The sequence below is a fragment of the Rhinatrema bivittatum genome, chromosome 17, assembly GCF_901001135.1.
Source record: "Rhinatrema bivittatum chromosome 17, aRhiBiv1.1, whole genome shotgun sequence".
NCBI classification, from domain to species: domain Eukaryota; kingdom Metazoa; phylum Chordata; class Amphibia; order Gymnophiona; family Rhinatrematidae; genus Rhinatrema; species Rhinatrema bivittatum.
Window position 1 is genome coordinate 16,402,511 of NC_042631.1, and position 16,727 is coordinate 16,419,237.

At 42.4% G+C, this 16,727-nt stretch overlaps 1 protein-coding gene across 1 annotated transcript in view; it reads left to right on the top strand.

Moving 5' to 3' along the window:
* The window catches only part of KIAA1549L (KIAA1549 like), a 123,936-nt gene that overhangs the window by 36,826 nt on the left and 70,383 nt on the right, over positions 1-16,727 (top strand). The window contains exons 4-10 of the mRNA XM_029583086.1: positions 1,355-1,586; positions 4,934-5,067; positions 6,039-6,201; positions 6,533-6,592; positions 12,346-12,497; positions 13,208-13,379; positions 16,223-16,386. Of these exons, the coding sequence (XP_029438946.1) occupies positions 1,355-1,586; positions 4,934-5,067; positions 6,039-6,201; positions 6,533-6,592; positions 12,346-12,497; positions 13,208-13,379; positions 16,223-16,386 (1,077 nt within the window). The remainder of the gene's footprint in view (positions 1-1,354; positions 1,587-4,933; positions 5,068-6,038; positions 6,202-6,532; positions 6,593-12,345; positions 12,498-13,207; positions 13,380-16,222; positions 16,387-16,727) is intronic.

The window sequence follows — 16,727 nt, forward strand, 5'->3', positions numbered from 1 at the left end:
TCTCTGTGGGGATCGCCTTCTTCCCCTTTCTGCAGTTGGTTCTTTCGACTAAGTACTAGGACACAGAGGTGTTGTCCTGTTAGGTTCTTCACCATGCCACAGTAGGTATTTTTCTGTTGTGCATAGACTCTATTCTTAGAACATCTATAGAATGGGCATTGTATACAGAGAGTTGATGTGCCCTGTATGCCCAACTCTGCTTTCACTGTGTAGAAATGGATACGCTCAGAGGATATGAGATACGTATACATATGTTCTATTTGTTAAATTTATTTTTCACTATTTTGTTTTTTTAGAAAGAAGCGGGTTTGTTGCAGCTGGAGTTCCTATTTTTCCTCAAGCATTCAAAAAATATATAAAAGTCTCAAAATGTCTCTCTTAGAAAGTTATGGGAGATGCATGGCTGTATCAGTTGTAACCTGGAATCATGCCAGCCTGGATCAGGAGTAAATGTGTATGTGTCCAGAGGTGAATAAATGACACGTATGCGTTTGGGTAAATAGGAGTTTGTTCACGTCTATGAGCAGGAGAGGAGGATGTAAATGGAGCATCCATGGTGACTTCTCTTGTGTGCTCTAATAATCTTCTTTTTTTTTTTTTTTTTTCAGGCAATGAGTAATATATATATTTTTTGTTGAATATCTACTTTTGCAAGATTTGCTTTTTTCTCTGCCATATATGCCCTCCAAAGACCAAAATGAATTTGGGTGAATCGAGCCCCAGGCATGATTCAGTGTTAGGAATTCAGGGAAATTAATGACAATAGCCTCTTGTGATAAGTGGAAACTGGTACGACTTTCTAATTACGAAAAATAGAACTCCTCTTTCTAAATGTCCTTTCGTTCAAAATCTTTCCCTAATATTAAATATAATCATTTATATAATAAAGAAGATGATATTTTAAGAGCGGAGAGTCTATGGGCTAGATTCTGAACAGCTTATTTTATTTGTATATACTGTTCTTGTATACAGTCTATGAAGGGCGCGTGCCAGATTTAATAACATAAATATATAGAACAGGCGAACATGGTGGTCACAGAAAGTTCTGAAGGACTCCAGAAATGCAAAGGGCAGAGAAGTTAGGTGCTTGCTTAGAATTCTCCTTTTTTTTTTTTTCTACCGGGTATCTGCATTTGCTTTGATTAGAATTCAAACCAGGAAGCACCTCCTTCAGGCTAATGCCAGTTTTGTGCTGTGGCCCTGGCAGCATGTATGCTCATACACTCTCGTAAGCACTGCTCTGCTTTTAAGGTTTCTTCTTCTCTAGTAGATCTCCGTTTTCTTCTCTGGGTAAAAATTAAAAATGTTGACTAGATCTTTGAAAATAAAATAAACATTTTCCTTATAATTCTAGACTGATTCTCAGCAGGGAGCAAGCTTGGTGACAGTCGGGTATTATGTGCTGGTGAATGGTAAAAGTGGAAGGTTGATGATTATCCCTTCGGCTGTGGCAGAAAGGCTCACCACTTATGGCATTAACACAGTTACAGAAAACATAAAACAACACGTGCCAGATCTTCAGTACATTGCTCTCTTGGCTGAACCCTGGAATTTACCACCTACTTTCTGGTTCCAGTTGAAAACAGGCAAGTACTTAAATGTGTAGCTTAGTCTGGAATTTTATTAAACATTGATATATTATGTATTCCACTAACAAAAGGTGATTAACACTGTTCACAAGTGATAGTGCAGGATCACTTCTAGTGAGTGAAAAAGAGGGATTCAATTCCTATTCTGCCATATCATTTTTCAATTAGAGCAATTCCATTGTTTTGTCTGAAGACGTATGAACAGATCATTCATACTCTCAAGAGAATAAATAAAGTCCTGGAATATTTTTGAAGTAATACAATAACATTAGTTTATTTTATAATTGCATGAGCAGAAACCATGCATATATTACACAAATGAATCTTTGGACTACTGAAAAGTGGAAAGGTTATTCCATAAATGGAATGATTTTACTCTTGTATGATAGTTTACTCGTATCGATCAGTCTACGTATTTATTTTATTTGTATTTTTTCTATACCGGCATTCACGGAGTTCGTATCATGTCGGTTTACATGAAACAAGGGGTGAGAAATACATTATAACGTAAATAACTAATAACATAAGAGTATACATTAAAAGTAAAACAAGTGCATGGAAGAAAAAGTTACAATAAAACGGGGGTCATTCTAACTGGGATTAGAGTTAGAGGAAAGATAAAAAGTTTAACAAGAAGTAAAACATTGTAGTGATTGGTAGATAGTGACTGTTTCAGTTTAATAGGAAATATCCACCAATTCAGATCTTTTCTCGATAAGTTAAACTCTGCAGAGAGGGTCTTTTCCTTTCGGTTTGTGAGGAGGGATTAGAAATGTTTGGTGGGCTGGTTATGATTTACTTTATTATGTATAATTTCACTATTATTGTATGGCTTTTGGGAGGGAGTGTAACTTTATGTAATTGTTTTAGTTTTGTTATACATGCTGTATCAGCTGCCAAATGAGAATTAAGGAAGGGTAAAATTCCATTACATTTTATAGTGTTGTACCTGAATTATTAGGCCTATTATAACATGCACTGGGTGAGAGCTTTGCCGACAAATAGACATGAGTCAATGATATTCCATTCCATTGTGCTAACCATCTCCATGAGGTGTAGATTCAGCCCAGAAAATAGCTTGAATTGAGTCTTACCTATTTTAAATGTCTCATCTATAATACATAACTTACAGGGTCATTCATCAAAATGCATTATGGTGTTAACACACACGGTAACACATTAAAGCATGCGTTAAGAACAATAACGTATGGAGTGAATGCAAAGTTTTGGGGGGGGGGGCGGGATCAGGGAGGAGTTGGGTGGGATTTAGTAAAATGAGGGGCAATATCACATTGTGTGATAGCATAACGCATGCTATCGCATGGTTTTAATGCCACAAATAACTAACCTTTTTTCCTGGTGTTAGGCTGTGCAATATGCCCAAAATGGCCATAACGTAATTTGTGATAAATTTTTTGAATTGCATTTTGGCCATTTCTGGGCTTGTGAAGGGAAGAGAGGAGGAATGAAGGAGAGAGAGAGAGCCTCTGGGGAGGACCTCACAGTGTGCAACTATTTATAGCTATATAGGAGGGCCATCTAATAGGTTGAGCTGAGGTGCTGGTGTGGGTTTAGGGTTTAGGGGCCTGTTTTGCATGTAGAGTGAGACGTACGAACAGTACAATAGACCTTGGTGAAGATTTGGCATCATTTGGAATGAGGAAATTCTCATAAAGATGAAATTTTGTACTATGTTCTCTCACCCTAGCTTGATGGTACCCTGTTAGAGTCCATCAAGCTAGGGTGAGAGAACATAGTCTCCCAAAGAGAATGGTTGCTGCTTCTGCAGGTGATGCTGCATACCAGTGTTTGTCTGATGCCCTATTTGCATCCCTTGACTAATATCCTGGGTGCAGTGAAGACACTGAGGGAAAATGCGGATCCTCCCTCGCTTTAATGTACATTCAGATCAGGAATGTCTTGTGAGATCTCTTCTCTACGTCCTTGGGGACTGATGCTGGGCCTGGAGTTGAGGTCGAGGGTGGACCCCGAGGGAAAACGCCAGTGGTATCGCTCACACTCTCTACCTGCACTGCTTGCTCTTCCTGAAGACTGATCTCAACATTGTCCTCTTTCTCTCCCCATCACCTCACTGGAAGCTAAGATGCTACTTTGACTACATTTTCCAAATTATCTTTGGCTTATAACTGTTCAATATCTTCTGATTCAGAGAGCCCCAGAGAGCCCCAAGAGTCTTCCCCTAAATCAGTTGGTAAGAACAGTGCTTTCACTGCCTTAGTAGCAGCAGGAACCATAGAGGAGCGCATGCTGCTAGTTTTGGCTGTTGCACTTTTCCTGCCTCTGCCTATGACCTTCCCTGGTACTGCCAGTCTTGGATAATGCTCCTACCTTTTTCCTCTGCTCCAAAACAAGAGGGAGAGGAGCCAGGTGGAGGTGGCATATGCTCTCCAAAGTTAACTTTCTTCTGCCTTAAACTACCTTAGACTTCTGCCACTCTGTGGCTGAAAAAGGTTGTCTTTAATTTTGAGGCAGGACAAACTTTTTTTTTTTTTTTTTATCACTGCTACTATGCTGGGCTGCCTCTGCACCATTCTCTCCTCTCTCTTTTCCTGACATGAAGGGATTTATGTCAGACAAATGCACATTCTTATTCAGAAGAGTGGTAAGGGTATCTCGGTTCTTTTGTGAAACTGACTTTTATGTAACTTGACAAGCCATGCCTTTGCTCCCAGTTATAGAATGTATTCTATCCCTCATTTAGTTTTCTGTTTCCCTTCCCCTTCCTCCCCCACCAAAATCATTCAAATGTTTACATGTGGTGGAGAGCATGATATATCAAATTTTGTTCCTGAAGCACAATTACATTTTATTTATTTGATTTATATTACGCCTTTCAGCGCTTCAAAGGGAATTACATTCAGGTACCATGGGTACCCCTTCTCCAATCTAATACATAATGAAGAAGCAGGGGGAGGAGTCTTAAATCTACCTGAAACTGGAATATATTTATTTTTCTAAACCATTTTGATTGACTCTTTGGTTTTGAGTTTTGTTTTTTTTTTTATTCTATTTGACAGGATAGCTTTTATCTGTGAGGGGTCAGAATTATGGGCATTTGTGGAGCATCATTGGTGGCCCTTCTTATTACCTGGCAGAACAAAGTCAAATATCTCCTGAGCCGGTCCAAAATCTCTTTGGATGCAGGAGAAAAAATGTCATAGGCCAGACAGCTCCAGATGTTTGCTCTTTGCGCAGCTTTGAATGTTTGCAGAACTGAATCCTGGAAGAGAAAGCAGAAATCAGCCCGACTAATTCTGAAAAGCAATAACATGCTTACCTGCTCAGAAAAACAACTTTTGGTGTATTTCTTATTTCTCTGCTAGTGCTGCGCTTTGTGAGCCCCACAGAAAATATTCACCTGTGCGATTTTGTGCAGACCATGGAGCAAAATTTACAGAAAGCATTCCAGTATGCAGAAAGGTTTTTCCTGGGCTCCAACAGCAACTTGACTGTCCAGGTAATGTTCTTCTTAAAGTAGGTGAGCAATATCCTGGCTATTCACAAACATCAGCATGCAACTTCTTTTCTGTAATAAAATGAGAAATATTGGGCTGGATTTATTTATTTTACATTTTTTTAGTACTCCACCGACACCCATATAACCATTTTAACTAGATTTTTCTTCCATTTTGGGTAAATTCCTAATGAACGTTTCTTTGTATTAATAATTGTTCTTTTAAAATGCCACAAATGTCACATTATATGGTAAACGTATGCCATCGGCCAGTTGGTGCCATTTTGAAAATAGCACTGGACTGGCAGAGCAGACCAACTAGGGTCTTCATGGTACTCAACTGGAGGGAGTCAGAGGTCCAAGGGAATGGGGAAGGGGTGGAATTTGGCACTGTGGATGTGATGGCGGGACTGCTGGTATTTGATATAACCCTCAAGAGCAGGAGTGGGGCTGGATACAGTTAAAGCTGGCTAGAACAAGATCAGGACTGGCCTGACACCAGAATCTTCTGCCTATAAAATGCCGTCTCCCCCCTTGGATTGAACCCTCAGGTTCTGGTGGCTGGCAGGACTTAGCAGGAGGTGCTCACACAAGAACTAAAGAGGCACCCACAAGGCAGGGCTGGGCTACTTCTGAGATAGGGAATGAAAGGGTCCCCCTCAAAACAAGACAGAACAAATCCAGGCTAGACAGATACAGGACAAACAAAACCAGAGGAGCACATAAATGGGGCTAAACACGACAAGGACACCCAACAGGACAGAACAAATGTTCAGATCAAGAAGTCCATAAAATTAGTCTGGTTTTTCTTGTTTAACCTTCTTTCTTGGGGTAAGATCCTCTCTGGTTTCTGCCCTTGACACTGACAAATGACCCCATGAAGCAGGGCTTCACACACATTTTCTGAATTTGTTTTAGAGGACAGGGAATGTAGACTGAAGACGTCCTTTGTCATTCTGAATCTTTATCATTAGATTTTCAATACATCTGAGGTCTCCCAGGCTCTTACTTTAATATATGCTGTGAAGAATCAGAGCGCCTTTCTCAATGGTACCGTGTCCAGTAAACTTCTTAATCGTCTCTCAGAGGACCTGGTGGGATTCTACCTGACCAAGCCACCACTGATCATTGCGGAATGTAAGTAAGCATTGGAGTTGTTGGTACTTGTAAGACTCAGATCGCTTTATAGACGTAACACACTGGCAGATATGTTTTAAGAATTCCTACTTTAATTGTAGATTTAAATTTAACAGTAATAAAGATAAGTATGAAATTCCACACAATTTTTTTTTAACTTTCTGAACCTGCTAATGGAATACATTTAAAACTGAGCTTTCTAAAGACATTTAATGAGGATTGCACTTGTATCTACTGCTTTAATGATCTTGCTAGCTTCCAGAGTCTTACATACATCCTATGCGGTAAGCTGAGATTCGAGCATGTGATTTGAATCTACTTTATCTTGTAGCTTTGGACTATCCAAACATTGAAACCTCAGCAGTGACCAGGAACTACTGGGTAATCACAGGTACATTTTTATTACAAAAATATTTTATTGTCGCCTTTAGTTTTTAGTTCATCTGAAATATACAGCTATATTTGGATTTAACAGTTTGCTTTAGCTGTTTTCACATTTTTCAACTTTGTTTGTAAAAGATCTTAATTATATATTTGACTTAAATGTCACTACTTTCAAACTAGTTTTTAGTCATTAGGAATTCTACATTGTTTTAAATGATTTCAAAATCAGTGAATGAAATATTTATCTTTTCTGTTGAATAGTTTGGAAAGATTTTGGTCAGCCTTAATTACTGGGGAGTCTATATTCAAAGTTGATCATGCAAGTAATTTATCCAGGTAGAGCTTATCTGGCTAAGTTATGATGTATATTCAGCAGCACAGGGGAGCATAAGTCCTGCTTATCCAGCTAAATATCACTGAACATGCTTTAATTATTAGGCCCTGGGTTTTTATTTATCTAAAATTGAAAAAAAAAAGTTACTAACACAGGTAAAAGACAATGTTAGATTAAAGTTAATAAAACAAAGAATAGATGATTTATGATATTTACATACTTTTCTACAATCACAGTCAGTGACTGTTTCTCATGCTGGGTTCAAGTAGCATCTTGTAAATATGGATCTCGTAGTCATGACTGTAATGGATGGACTGGTGTACTTTTCTACAGTTGGTTACTGTTTCCCATGTTTGTGGATCTCTGTAGTGGATGGAATGTGCATCTTTTTATAGTTGGTTGGTTACTGTTTCTCATGCTTGTAGATCTCTGACTCATGACTGTAATGGATGGAATGTGTATTTTTTCTACAGTCAGTTGGTTACAATTTTTCTTATTGTGGATGCTTGACTCATGACTGTACTGGGTGGAATGATATCTTTTTCTACATTTGATTTGTTATTGTTTCTAATGTTTGGTCCAAGTAGCATCTTGTAAATATTTCAGTATGTAAAGCAGAACAATATAATAAAGCATTCGGGGGGGTCAATTTTGAGATTGGCTGTGGGGGCCTGCAAGCCCATGTGGAGTTTCCCAATGAAATATGTTCATCTGCCAAAAGGGGCTTCTTTTTCAGTGCATACATTTGCACCTGCTTTGAAATAGCAGCAAAAGTATGCATGGGGCTTTCAAAATAAAAGCCCCATGCATATCTTTCCTCTTCTGACTCGTTTTGCCAGCAGATGACAGTACTCATTATTATTATTATTATTTAAAATTTTTATATACCGGCATTCATGTTGCAAACACATCATGCCGGTTTACATATAACAGGGGTGTACAGTAAACAATTCAATAACCTATTTGTGTAGAAGGAAGCAGTTACAAATAACAAGGTAATAGAACTGGGAGGAGAGAAGAAAAGAAAGAGAATAACATTAGGTATAGGTATTTACATTAGTAATAACATTTTTACATGTGGAAGTGGTAGAATCTGGCTGAATAGAATTAATCGGTGCCCGGGAAAGCTTTTTTAAACAGCCAGGTCTTAAGTCTCTTCCTGAAGGTTGGGAGGCTGGGCTCCTGTCTAAGGTCCGGTGGGATGGAGTTCCATAGAAGGGGGCCGGCTGTTGAAAAGGCCCGATCTCTCAAGGTAATGTGTTTGGTAGTTTTGGCTGGGGGCACTTGAAGAGATCCTCTGAGTGTGTCTCTTGTTGGTCTGGAGGAGTTATAAATTTGGAATGGGACTTGTAAGTCGAGTGGGGTGTGTTGATGGATGGTTTTGTATATTATGGAAAGAGATTTGTAGAGGATTCTAAAGTGAACAGGCAACCAGTGGAGATCTTTTAGGATTGGAGATATATGGTCCCTCCTCCTGGAGTTTGTCAGTAATCTTGCCGCAGCGTTTTGTAACATCTGGAGGGGTCTAGTATAGGAGGAAGGTAGGCCCAGAAGGATAGAGTTACAGTAATCGATCTTAGAAAAAATGATAGCTTGTAGAATGGTTCTGAAGTCCTGAGTGTGGAAGAGTGGTCTAATTCTTTTCAGAACTTGGAGTTTGTGGAAACAGTCCTTGGTGGTTCTGTTGATGTAAGCTTTAAGGTTCATCCGGTTATCAATTAATACTCCTAGATCTCTCACCTGTGTAGTAGTTGGGATAGTTGGAGGATTAGAGATGGCATTATTATCTGGGGAGATGAGAAGCAGTTTCTGTTTTAGAGGAGTTTAAAACTAGGTTTAGGTTAGCCAGGAGATGTTTAATTTCGAAGAGACAGTTTTCCCAGTGAACCAATGTTTTTGTGTAAGATTCTTTAATGGGTATCACGATCTGGATGTCGTCGGCGTAGAGGAAATGTTTGAGGTTAAGGTTGGAGAGGAGTTGGCAGATAGGTAAAAGATAAATGTTAAAGAGTGTAGGTGACAGTGAGGAGCCCTGGGGGACACCTATGGATGCGTCCATTCGTGAAGATTCTTTGTTCTGTATCTTAACCTTGAAGCCTCTGTTGGAGAGAAAAGATTTAAACCATGAGAGAGCTGTGCCTGAGATACCTATAGAAGCCAGAATGGAAGTGAGAATGGAATGATTGACCGTATCAAAGGCGGCTGATAGGTCCAGTAGAATTAAGAGGAAGGATTGGCCTTTGTCAAGGCCCATTAATATGAAGTCAGACATGGAGATGAGGAGGGATTCTGTGTTCAGTGACTTGCGAAATCCGTATTGTGATTGGAATAGGATTTTGTTTTCTTCTATGTATTCGGAGAGTTGAGTATTGACAACTTTTTCTAGAATCTTGGCTATGAATGGGAGATTGGCGATAGGACGGAAGTTGTTGGGGTCTTTAGGATCCAAGTTGGGTTTCTTGAGTAGAGGTTTGATGGAGGCCAATTTGAGGTCGTCAGGATATAGTCCTTGGGAGAGTGAGCAGTTTATGATGTCCGACAAGGTTTTAGCGATGGAGTCAGGGATGGCCAGGAGCAGTTTGGTGGGGATAGTATCCAAAGGATGGGAGGAAGGTTTCATTCTTCTTATAAGAGTTTGTATCTCTAAGATAGAGATGGGTTCAAGTGTTTCCAGACCATTGTTGTTGAGGGATGATTGTTGAAGAGACTGGTAAAGAGCAGGGTCGGTGGGATTAGAAGGCAGATGAGTTAGAAGGCTGTTGACTTTGTTGTGAAAATGAAGAGCAAGTTCTTCAGCTTGCTCTTGCGGTGATGAGTGCGGTGATGAGTGCGGTGATGAGTGCGGTGATGAGTGCAGGTACTGTTACCTGCTTAGGGGTCGGGGTGATTTTTAGAAGGACATTTAACACAGGAAAAGAGCTGTTTATCCACATGAAAAGCTTTTAGAATTACCATCCCCATAACCATAACATGGTTGTATGGCATGTTTATCCCAAAATAATGATTAGAAGGTGAGCAGAGGTTTTTCCATAGATTTGTTGGGTGCAAAATTGCTCCATTTTACTCAAGTCTTGTCTCAGATATTCTGAGCTATAAGGTACAGAGACAGCACTGTCTGCTTTATGCTTGTCATTTAGGTTAAAAGAATACGTAATGCCCAAATAGCATTCAAGATGATTAACGTACACATCGGAAGAAAATAAAAATCTTACTGGTTTCTTTTCTTACCAGTACCTGAATGTAACTTGCCTTCAGCTACCAAGGAAAAGGCATGAGCTAAATATAAAATAAAAATAAATAGAATAAAAATATATTGCGTGAGGTTTGGTAGCCAGGTTTAATCTTTACTGTACGCTTTCTTTGCTCATTAAGGGCCGGATATACTAAGCATTTCTCCCATAGATAAAAAGGGCCTAATTCACCAAGCTTTGATCCTAGAGACTCAGAATAGGAGAAAAGCTTTTGTGAATCAGTTCCAAAATGGGAGAAACCCTTAATATATTTGGCCCCGAATCAGCAATCTAATCTAATTCTGATCTTACATGTCTACCCCGCTTTTTCAGTCCCATAGGTCTGCCCAGCGTGGCTTACGGCATGTTAAAATATAAATCATAAATACAAAGCAAATACAATTCATAAAAATAACAGTTCAAAACAATTCAGAATTCAGTACAACACTGCAAAATAATACAAATGAAACTGTAAATCTCTAACACCAAACTAAGGGGGTCATTTTGTATGCGGATCACACACGATAAGGGACGTTTCGCACGCGAAAAGTCCCTTATCGTGTGCGAGGCGGAGTTGGGGGGCGGCGTCAGCCCCGGAAGAGGAGGAGTCGGGGCGGCACCGGGGCTGACGCCGCGAAGGCTTCGCCGACAGCGAAAGGTAGGTACGCTTCTTTATCGCTGCCAGTTTTGCGCTGAATAACTGCACCTTTTATGGTGGTGTTATTCAGCGCGATGCCGGCAGCGATCGCACCGCATAGGTACGATCGCTGCCGGCTATCGCAGGACCACCCCACGCTTCGGACCCCCACCCACCCCACCGTTAGCGTGCGATTCAGGGAGCCCTGCGACATTGGTAAATCTAGGCCTCGGGGGGTCATTTTTTAAAGCTAGCGCACGCGAAAAAAGGGACGTTTGTCACGCGAAAAGTCCCTTTTTGCGTGCGATAGCTAAAAAGGGGCAGAGTCGGGGCGGCGTCTGCCCCGGAAGGAGTCGGGGCGGACGCCGCGAAGACAGCGTGGACAGCGAAAAGGGAAGGAGCCTTTTAGCTGCCCATTTCGCGCCCAATAGCATCACCTTTTACGATGGCGCTATTGGGTGCGAAAGCCGGCAGCGATCGCACTGCAGAGGTGCGATTGCTGCCGGCTTTCGCAGGCCTGCCCCCCCTGCACTGCGCGATTCACCGCCACTGTGGTGTTTTAGAAAATATAGGCCTACATCTCATAGCCTGCTCTCACTAGTGAATGGAGCAACTAAATCAGAATTTATAAATATAACAAAAATGCAATTCCAGAATATCAGAATGTTAAATACCGGTGGCCAGGACGGGCAACACAACCAATGGGACACCCCACAAAATTATACTCTCTCTCTCTCTCTCTGAAAAGGGACAATTTAAATGGTCTAATTATGTCTCAAAATAACTTTTCTGACTCTTGTTTTCTACTTGGGGCTTATTCCAATGTCCCCTTACAAGCCAAAGGAGCCAGAATATTTTTTGCTTGCACAAGCTTTTTCAGGGAAATATTTTCTCTCCCTGAAATTGTCAGAAAAGAAACCTTGGACACCACATTTGCCATTTCACTGCTGTGGAACCTTAGCTGATTGACTGGATTTTCGCACAACCCTTAAATCAGGCCCTAGATTTCTATTCAAAGCCTCTTTCAATTTATTTCTGGGTAAATTATTTATGATCCTTAGCATCAAGGTATATTTTTAATTGTATTTTCACAATGCTTGGTGACTCAACTCAGAAAGCTTAAAATGGTTAATGTATACATAGAAAAAAAATGCTATATTTATTATCCCTGGATTTGAAAACAGTGGGATTCAGTTCATTAACTCCACCAAGACATTCGGCCATCTGCTGAAAAAACATGGGCACTGCGCTGTGTTAATTTGCCTTCGGTTTATACTGTTTTGCTGTGCTGGGAAAATGTTTTTCTGGGCCTCCAGGAAACGGGGGGGGGGGGGGGGGGGGGGGGGGAAGCTGAAGGATTCGCTTTCATTTGTAGAAGGGCAGCCCAGAGATTACCTGGGCGGGCCAAGACCCAGAGTGTGAAGGACTGAGAACATGGCTCCATCTAAAGTCCATTTTCCAAGTTCACGGTGTCGGCTGCTGCTGATTTAAACCTTACATCAAGCGTGACACTCTGTGTGTGTGTGTGTGTACATTTTCTACTTTATCTGACTCCACAGTGATACAAGGGGTTGCCAGTACCTTACTGGGAGTAAACAGCCAAAGCTTTGCGAGACTGATGGAAGAAAGGCTGGCCCAGCTGTTCATCATCTCTCATCAACAAGAACGAAGGTTCAAGAGGGCTACCACCGTGGGCAGCTACACGATTCAGGTTGTCACTGGGACCCAGGGAATGCTTTGATTGTTCATTTTTGTTTTTTTTGGGTTGGTTTTTTTTGGGCTCAGATGTTTCCTTCTGTTCCCCTGGTCTCTCCGGGGGGGGGGGGGGGGGGGTATGGTGTCAGGAGCCTTTGCTTGCAGCTGCCCAGGGTTTTTTTTCCTGTTTTATATCCCCTCCCACCCATGCCTTTCCATGTCCAGTAACTGCAGTGCTTGGACGTGGCCCGGGGGCCGTGCAGTGGGGCCTCCTTCCGGATAATGACCAGGAGTCCGCAATGGGAACTTGGAGCGCAGCTACCCTCGTAAGCAGAGGACCCCGGCCAGGGACTGCGCTCAGGTCCTCTACGTGGCAGCACTCAGTACCGTCACTGGCTCAGCACTGTGCTATGTTTCTGTTTTGTTTTTTTAAATGCTGATATCTGAAAGTATAGGGCCCGATATTCAGAGCTATCTGGGTAAGTAACTTTGCCAGATATAACTTACAATTTACAAGGGATATTCAGTGGCACGGTTATGCCCCTGAATATTTACTTATTATGTCTGTCTAAGATAGACCAGCACTATGTGCATGGGGGCTTTCTGCATAGTTTTTGCTCAAAACATAAATCTGTCCCTTAAGTGGATACACATACCTCAAGAATAGTCCGAATGAGGCCAGTACTGGTCCCGTACAGTTTTTTTCCTAAGTACTTTATTTTACAGATGGTGAAAGTGCAGCGTATCGCAGGTCTGAAGGATCCAGCCGAGCTGACGTATTATGCTTTGTACAATGGCAGTCCGTTGTCTGGCACGTCAGCCGCTAAGCAGCTGAGCACTATTGATTCACAAAGGATGGCTCTGACACTAGGTTATGTTGTGCAGCTACAAGCTGATGGTAAGACTCGTTCTTGTTTCTTGGTATTTTCACTTTATAACACTGTATTATTTTTACTCATGGAAATTGTTACAATTCCGTAATTGAGGTTGTCATTTTTGTTTTATTTTTTTATTCCAGCCATAACAGGGTCACCCAAAATGGTATACAGGATATTTTTGTACTATAATACATAAAACCAAAAGGACAAATGTAAAATAAAAGAGATAATGTAAAACACACCCTCAAAAATTATAAAATAAATACCACCACAACATAAAACCCATAAAGCCAAAAACAAATAAAACTAACACAAAAAAATAATTGACATTTTGACATTGCTTATAATAATAATGGCTGACCAGCCCAAACTATGGCCTGCAGGCTGCATCATGCTCGTAGAATAGCTTTTCCCAGTCTTCCAAACTTTCCCTGCCCATGGCTGAATCGACCCTCAGAGGAGGGTTTATTTTTATTTTTTGCCCACACATGGCTTTGGTGAATATTTCAGTGCTGATGAGGTTCCCGATGCCTGCTAGCAGATTACTGGAAGGTCCTGCATAGTGCACACAGAAGTCCCGCATGACAGCATTGGTGAAGTCTGTAGTGCCGGCAGGATCCCCAGCCCCTGCCAGCAGAAGAAGTAGTCCCATACGTGGGAGAAGGATGCGAGGGGAGAGAGAATGGGGAAAAGGAAGGAAAGAGGGGTCTGAGTGAGGGGGAAGCAGAGGGGGGGAGGAGAAGGGCGGGTGAGAGGGAGGGAGTGAGTGAGAAGAAGAGAGAAGCAGGAGAAAGGGGGTGCAAGGAAACGAGAGAGGAAATGGAGGCAGGAGTATAACCGCTGGGCTATGGGGGGGGCGCGCCAGTCAACTGGCCCTGAAGTGGATTTGGAGAAGCCGAGTGCTAACCCAGGCCTGAGGCCCTAGGGAGCGCTGCTGTGCTGGCGCTGCTTGCCCCTTCCCACCCACGCCTTCACCACTCCCTGCGGTGCCGCCTTTGTGGTCATCTCGGACTGCTGGTTGCAGGGACAGGGGGGGTAATAACCACCCAGATGCCTGCTGAGGAGCGCGGGAGGGCTCACGCTGCTCCCTGCACCAGCAGGAGCTCAGAGCCTGCTCGAGGCCCGCACCACCGCCAGCGAGAGTGGCTGCGAGCGAGGAGGACTGAGAACCTTGAGTGCCACGTGAAAAGTTTGGGGACCCCCGCCATAGGGCGAAGTGCCACCTAACCCCTCCCCTACGGAAAAAGGTGCCGGGATTCCAGCTACCAAATCACATTTCTGCAATGAAACCTATTCCGGCTTGCAAAGTATCTGAGCCTTTCTTTATCTTCATTCTCAACAATGAACTATTTACCTTGACTCTTTGCATCAGCTGCAGCATGGGACCTAATTAACACCTTTGACCTGGTTTTGCTAATCGTTTTTCCTATATGCGTGGAAATGAAGGGCAACAAAATATGTAAAGTGAGATCTTTTTATCAGACTAACTTTATGCATTTCTTGACCTTCGTTCCCATGCACCCAAGAAGACTAAATAGCAACCCCAGGACATTACAGTATGTCAATGAAATGCACTTTATCTTCCGTCTTGATTCACCCTCCCCAAGGAACGTCACCTTCCTGTGCAGCAGGTGCCTGCAGACGGGACCCTGAGCTCAGCTGAAATCTTCCTTCTTAAAACATTTTTTAGCTTAATGATGGCATCCTCTTTCCCCCGCTACTTGAGTGATATTATTTTAATGCATTTTATTCCAGTGAAAAGCATTTTAAACCCCCCCCCCCCCCCACATCATACAGTAGTAGATTTTAAAATAATTCAGGAGTGTTAAGACACAGATAAAAATCCATGTTGAAACATCACCCAGGGCTGTAAGGAGGGGGCAGTGTGGCAGGCGGCAGGGCCCTCGCCCCCACCCGGGACCAGTAGCAGGATAAGGACTAGGGTGAGGACTGGGGAGAGCTAAATCTCCTGCAGAACTCTCTGGGGGGAGGGGACGACCACAGAGAGGGCGGGAGAAGAACTGAGCGATACCATGAATTCAAAGAGGACTTGAATCTCTGGGCCACTTACGAAAAGCGCTGGGAAGCACTATAAAAACAGCATTACTATCACTATAGAAACAGAGAGAAAGCGGCTCTATCACACTTGCACGCACGCAGACACACAAACCTGCACACACAGAGTACACACACACACTTACTATTACTTACGATAGATGGGAGGTGGGGGAGAGCATTGCCCCTGTAGCACATGCAGGAGAACGGAACAGGTCAGTTCTGGGCTTTTAATATGTTATCCTTATGCACTTCATTTTCCAAACGTTGTAGTTTTGGAATTGTTCTTGATTTTTCATGTAATCCACATGAAAAGCGTTCTCTGACTCTTGATGCTCAGGGGTTGCACCCATTACCTTTAACAATGAGGTAGAAAAGGTGAGTGCAGAAGATTACGATGCTTGGCAAACGAAATCTGCTGAATGTAAAATGACGCCGGTGCCGAGCAGGTGCTGGGATGAAATGCAAACTTCTTGGAGGCCTTCATTGGACAGAAAGAGGTCATTGATTCTCAGTGCCTTAGACTGAAGGATAATCTTCCACCCTAATGTGCTGAATGAGGGAAAAAGCGATGTTTAGCTGATAAACCAAGGCAATGTGGCCTCTAAACCAGAGCCTATCCTACTGTGAGCAACCTGGAAGTTGCATTTTTATAAACTGACTTTACTGCCAAAGGCGCACTTTAATTTTACAGTGACTTATTTACGAGCCGAATAAAATGCATCCTGAGTTTAAATGTGGATGGCTGAAGTTGCCTGAACGATTTGTGATTTATTTATTTATTTTTTTGTTGTTGTTGGTTATGCAGCTGTTGTAAAAAATCCATCCAACAACCTGTGGGTCATTGCAGCAGTGCTGGCTCCTATTACTGTTGTCACTGTTATAATCATCATAATCACAGCAGTACTGTGCAGGAAGACGAAAAATGACTTCAAGCCGGACTCTATGACAAACATGCCTCCCAGAGCAAAGGTAAGCTCTCATCTCAGCAAGCCATTGCTACGTTCACCGTCGTACGGTGCCTGGCAGGTTGTGCTGTAGCTGTTTCAAGTCAGCTTAATTGCTGGGGGGAGAATGTTAATGCACCCGAGCGTCTCCTCACAAGCAAGGTCTATGAAGTGAAAGCCAGAACTCCCTCAGTGACTAGTCAGAAGCTGGGAGCTTCTGAAACAATAATTCATCTCGTCTTATTCCCTGCCCCCCCCCCCCCCCTCTCCTACAACCAAGAGATGCCATCCTGCTCTGCACTATGCAGCCACCTCTAGGAATGGCCTTCAGACGATTCTAGGCCCAGGATACTGCTTAGTCCTGGT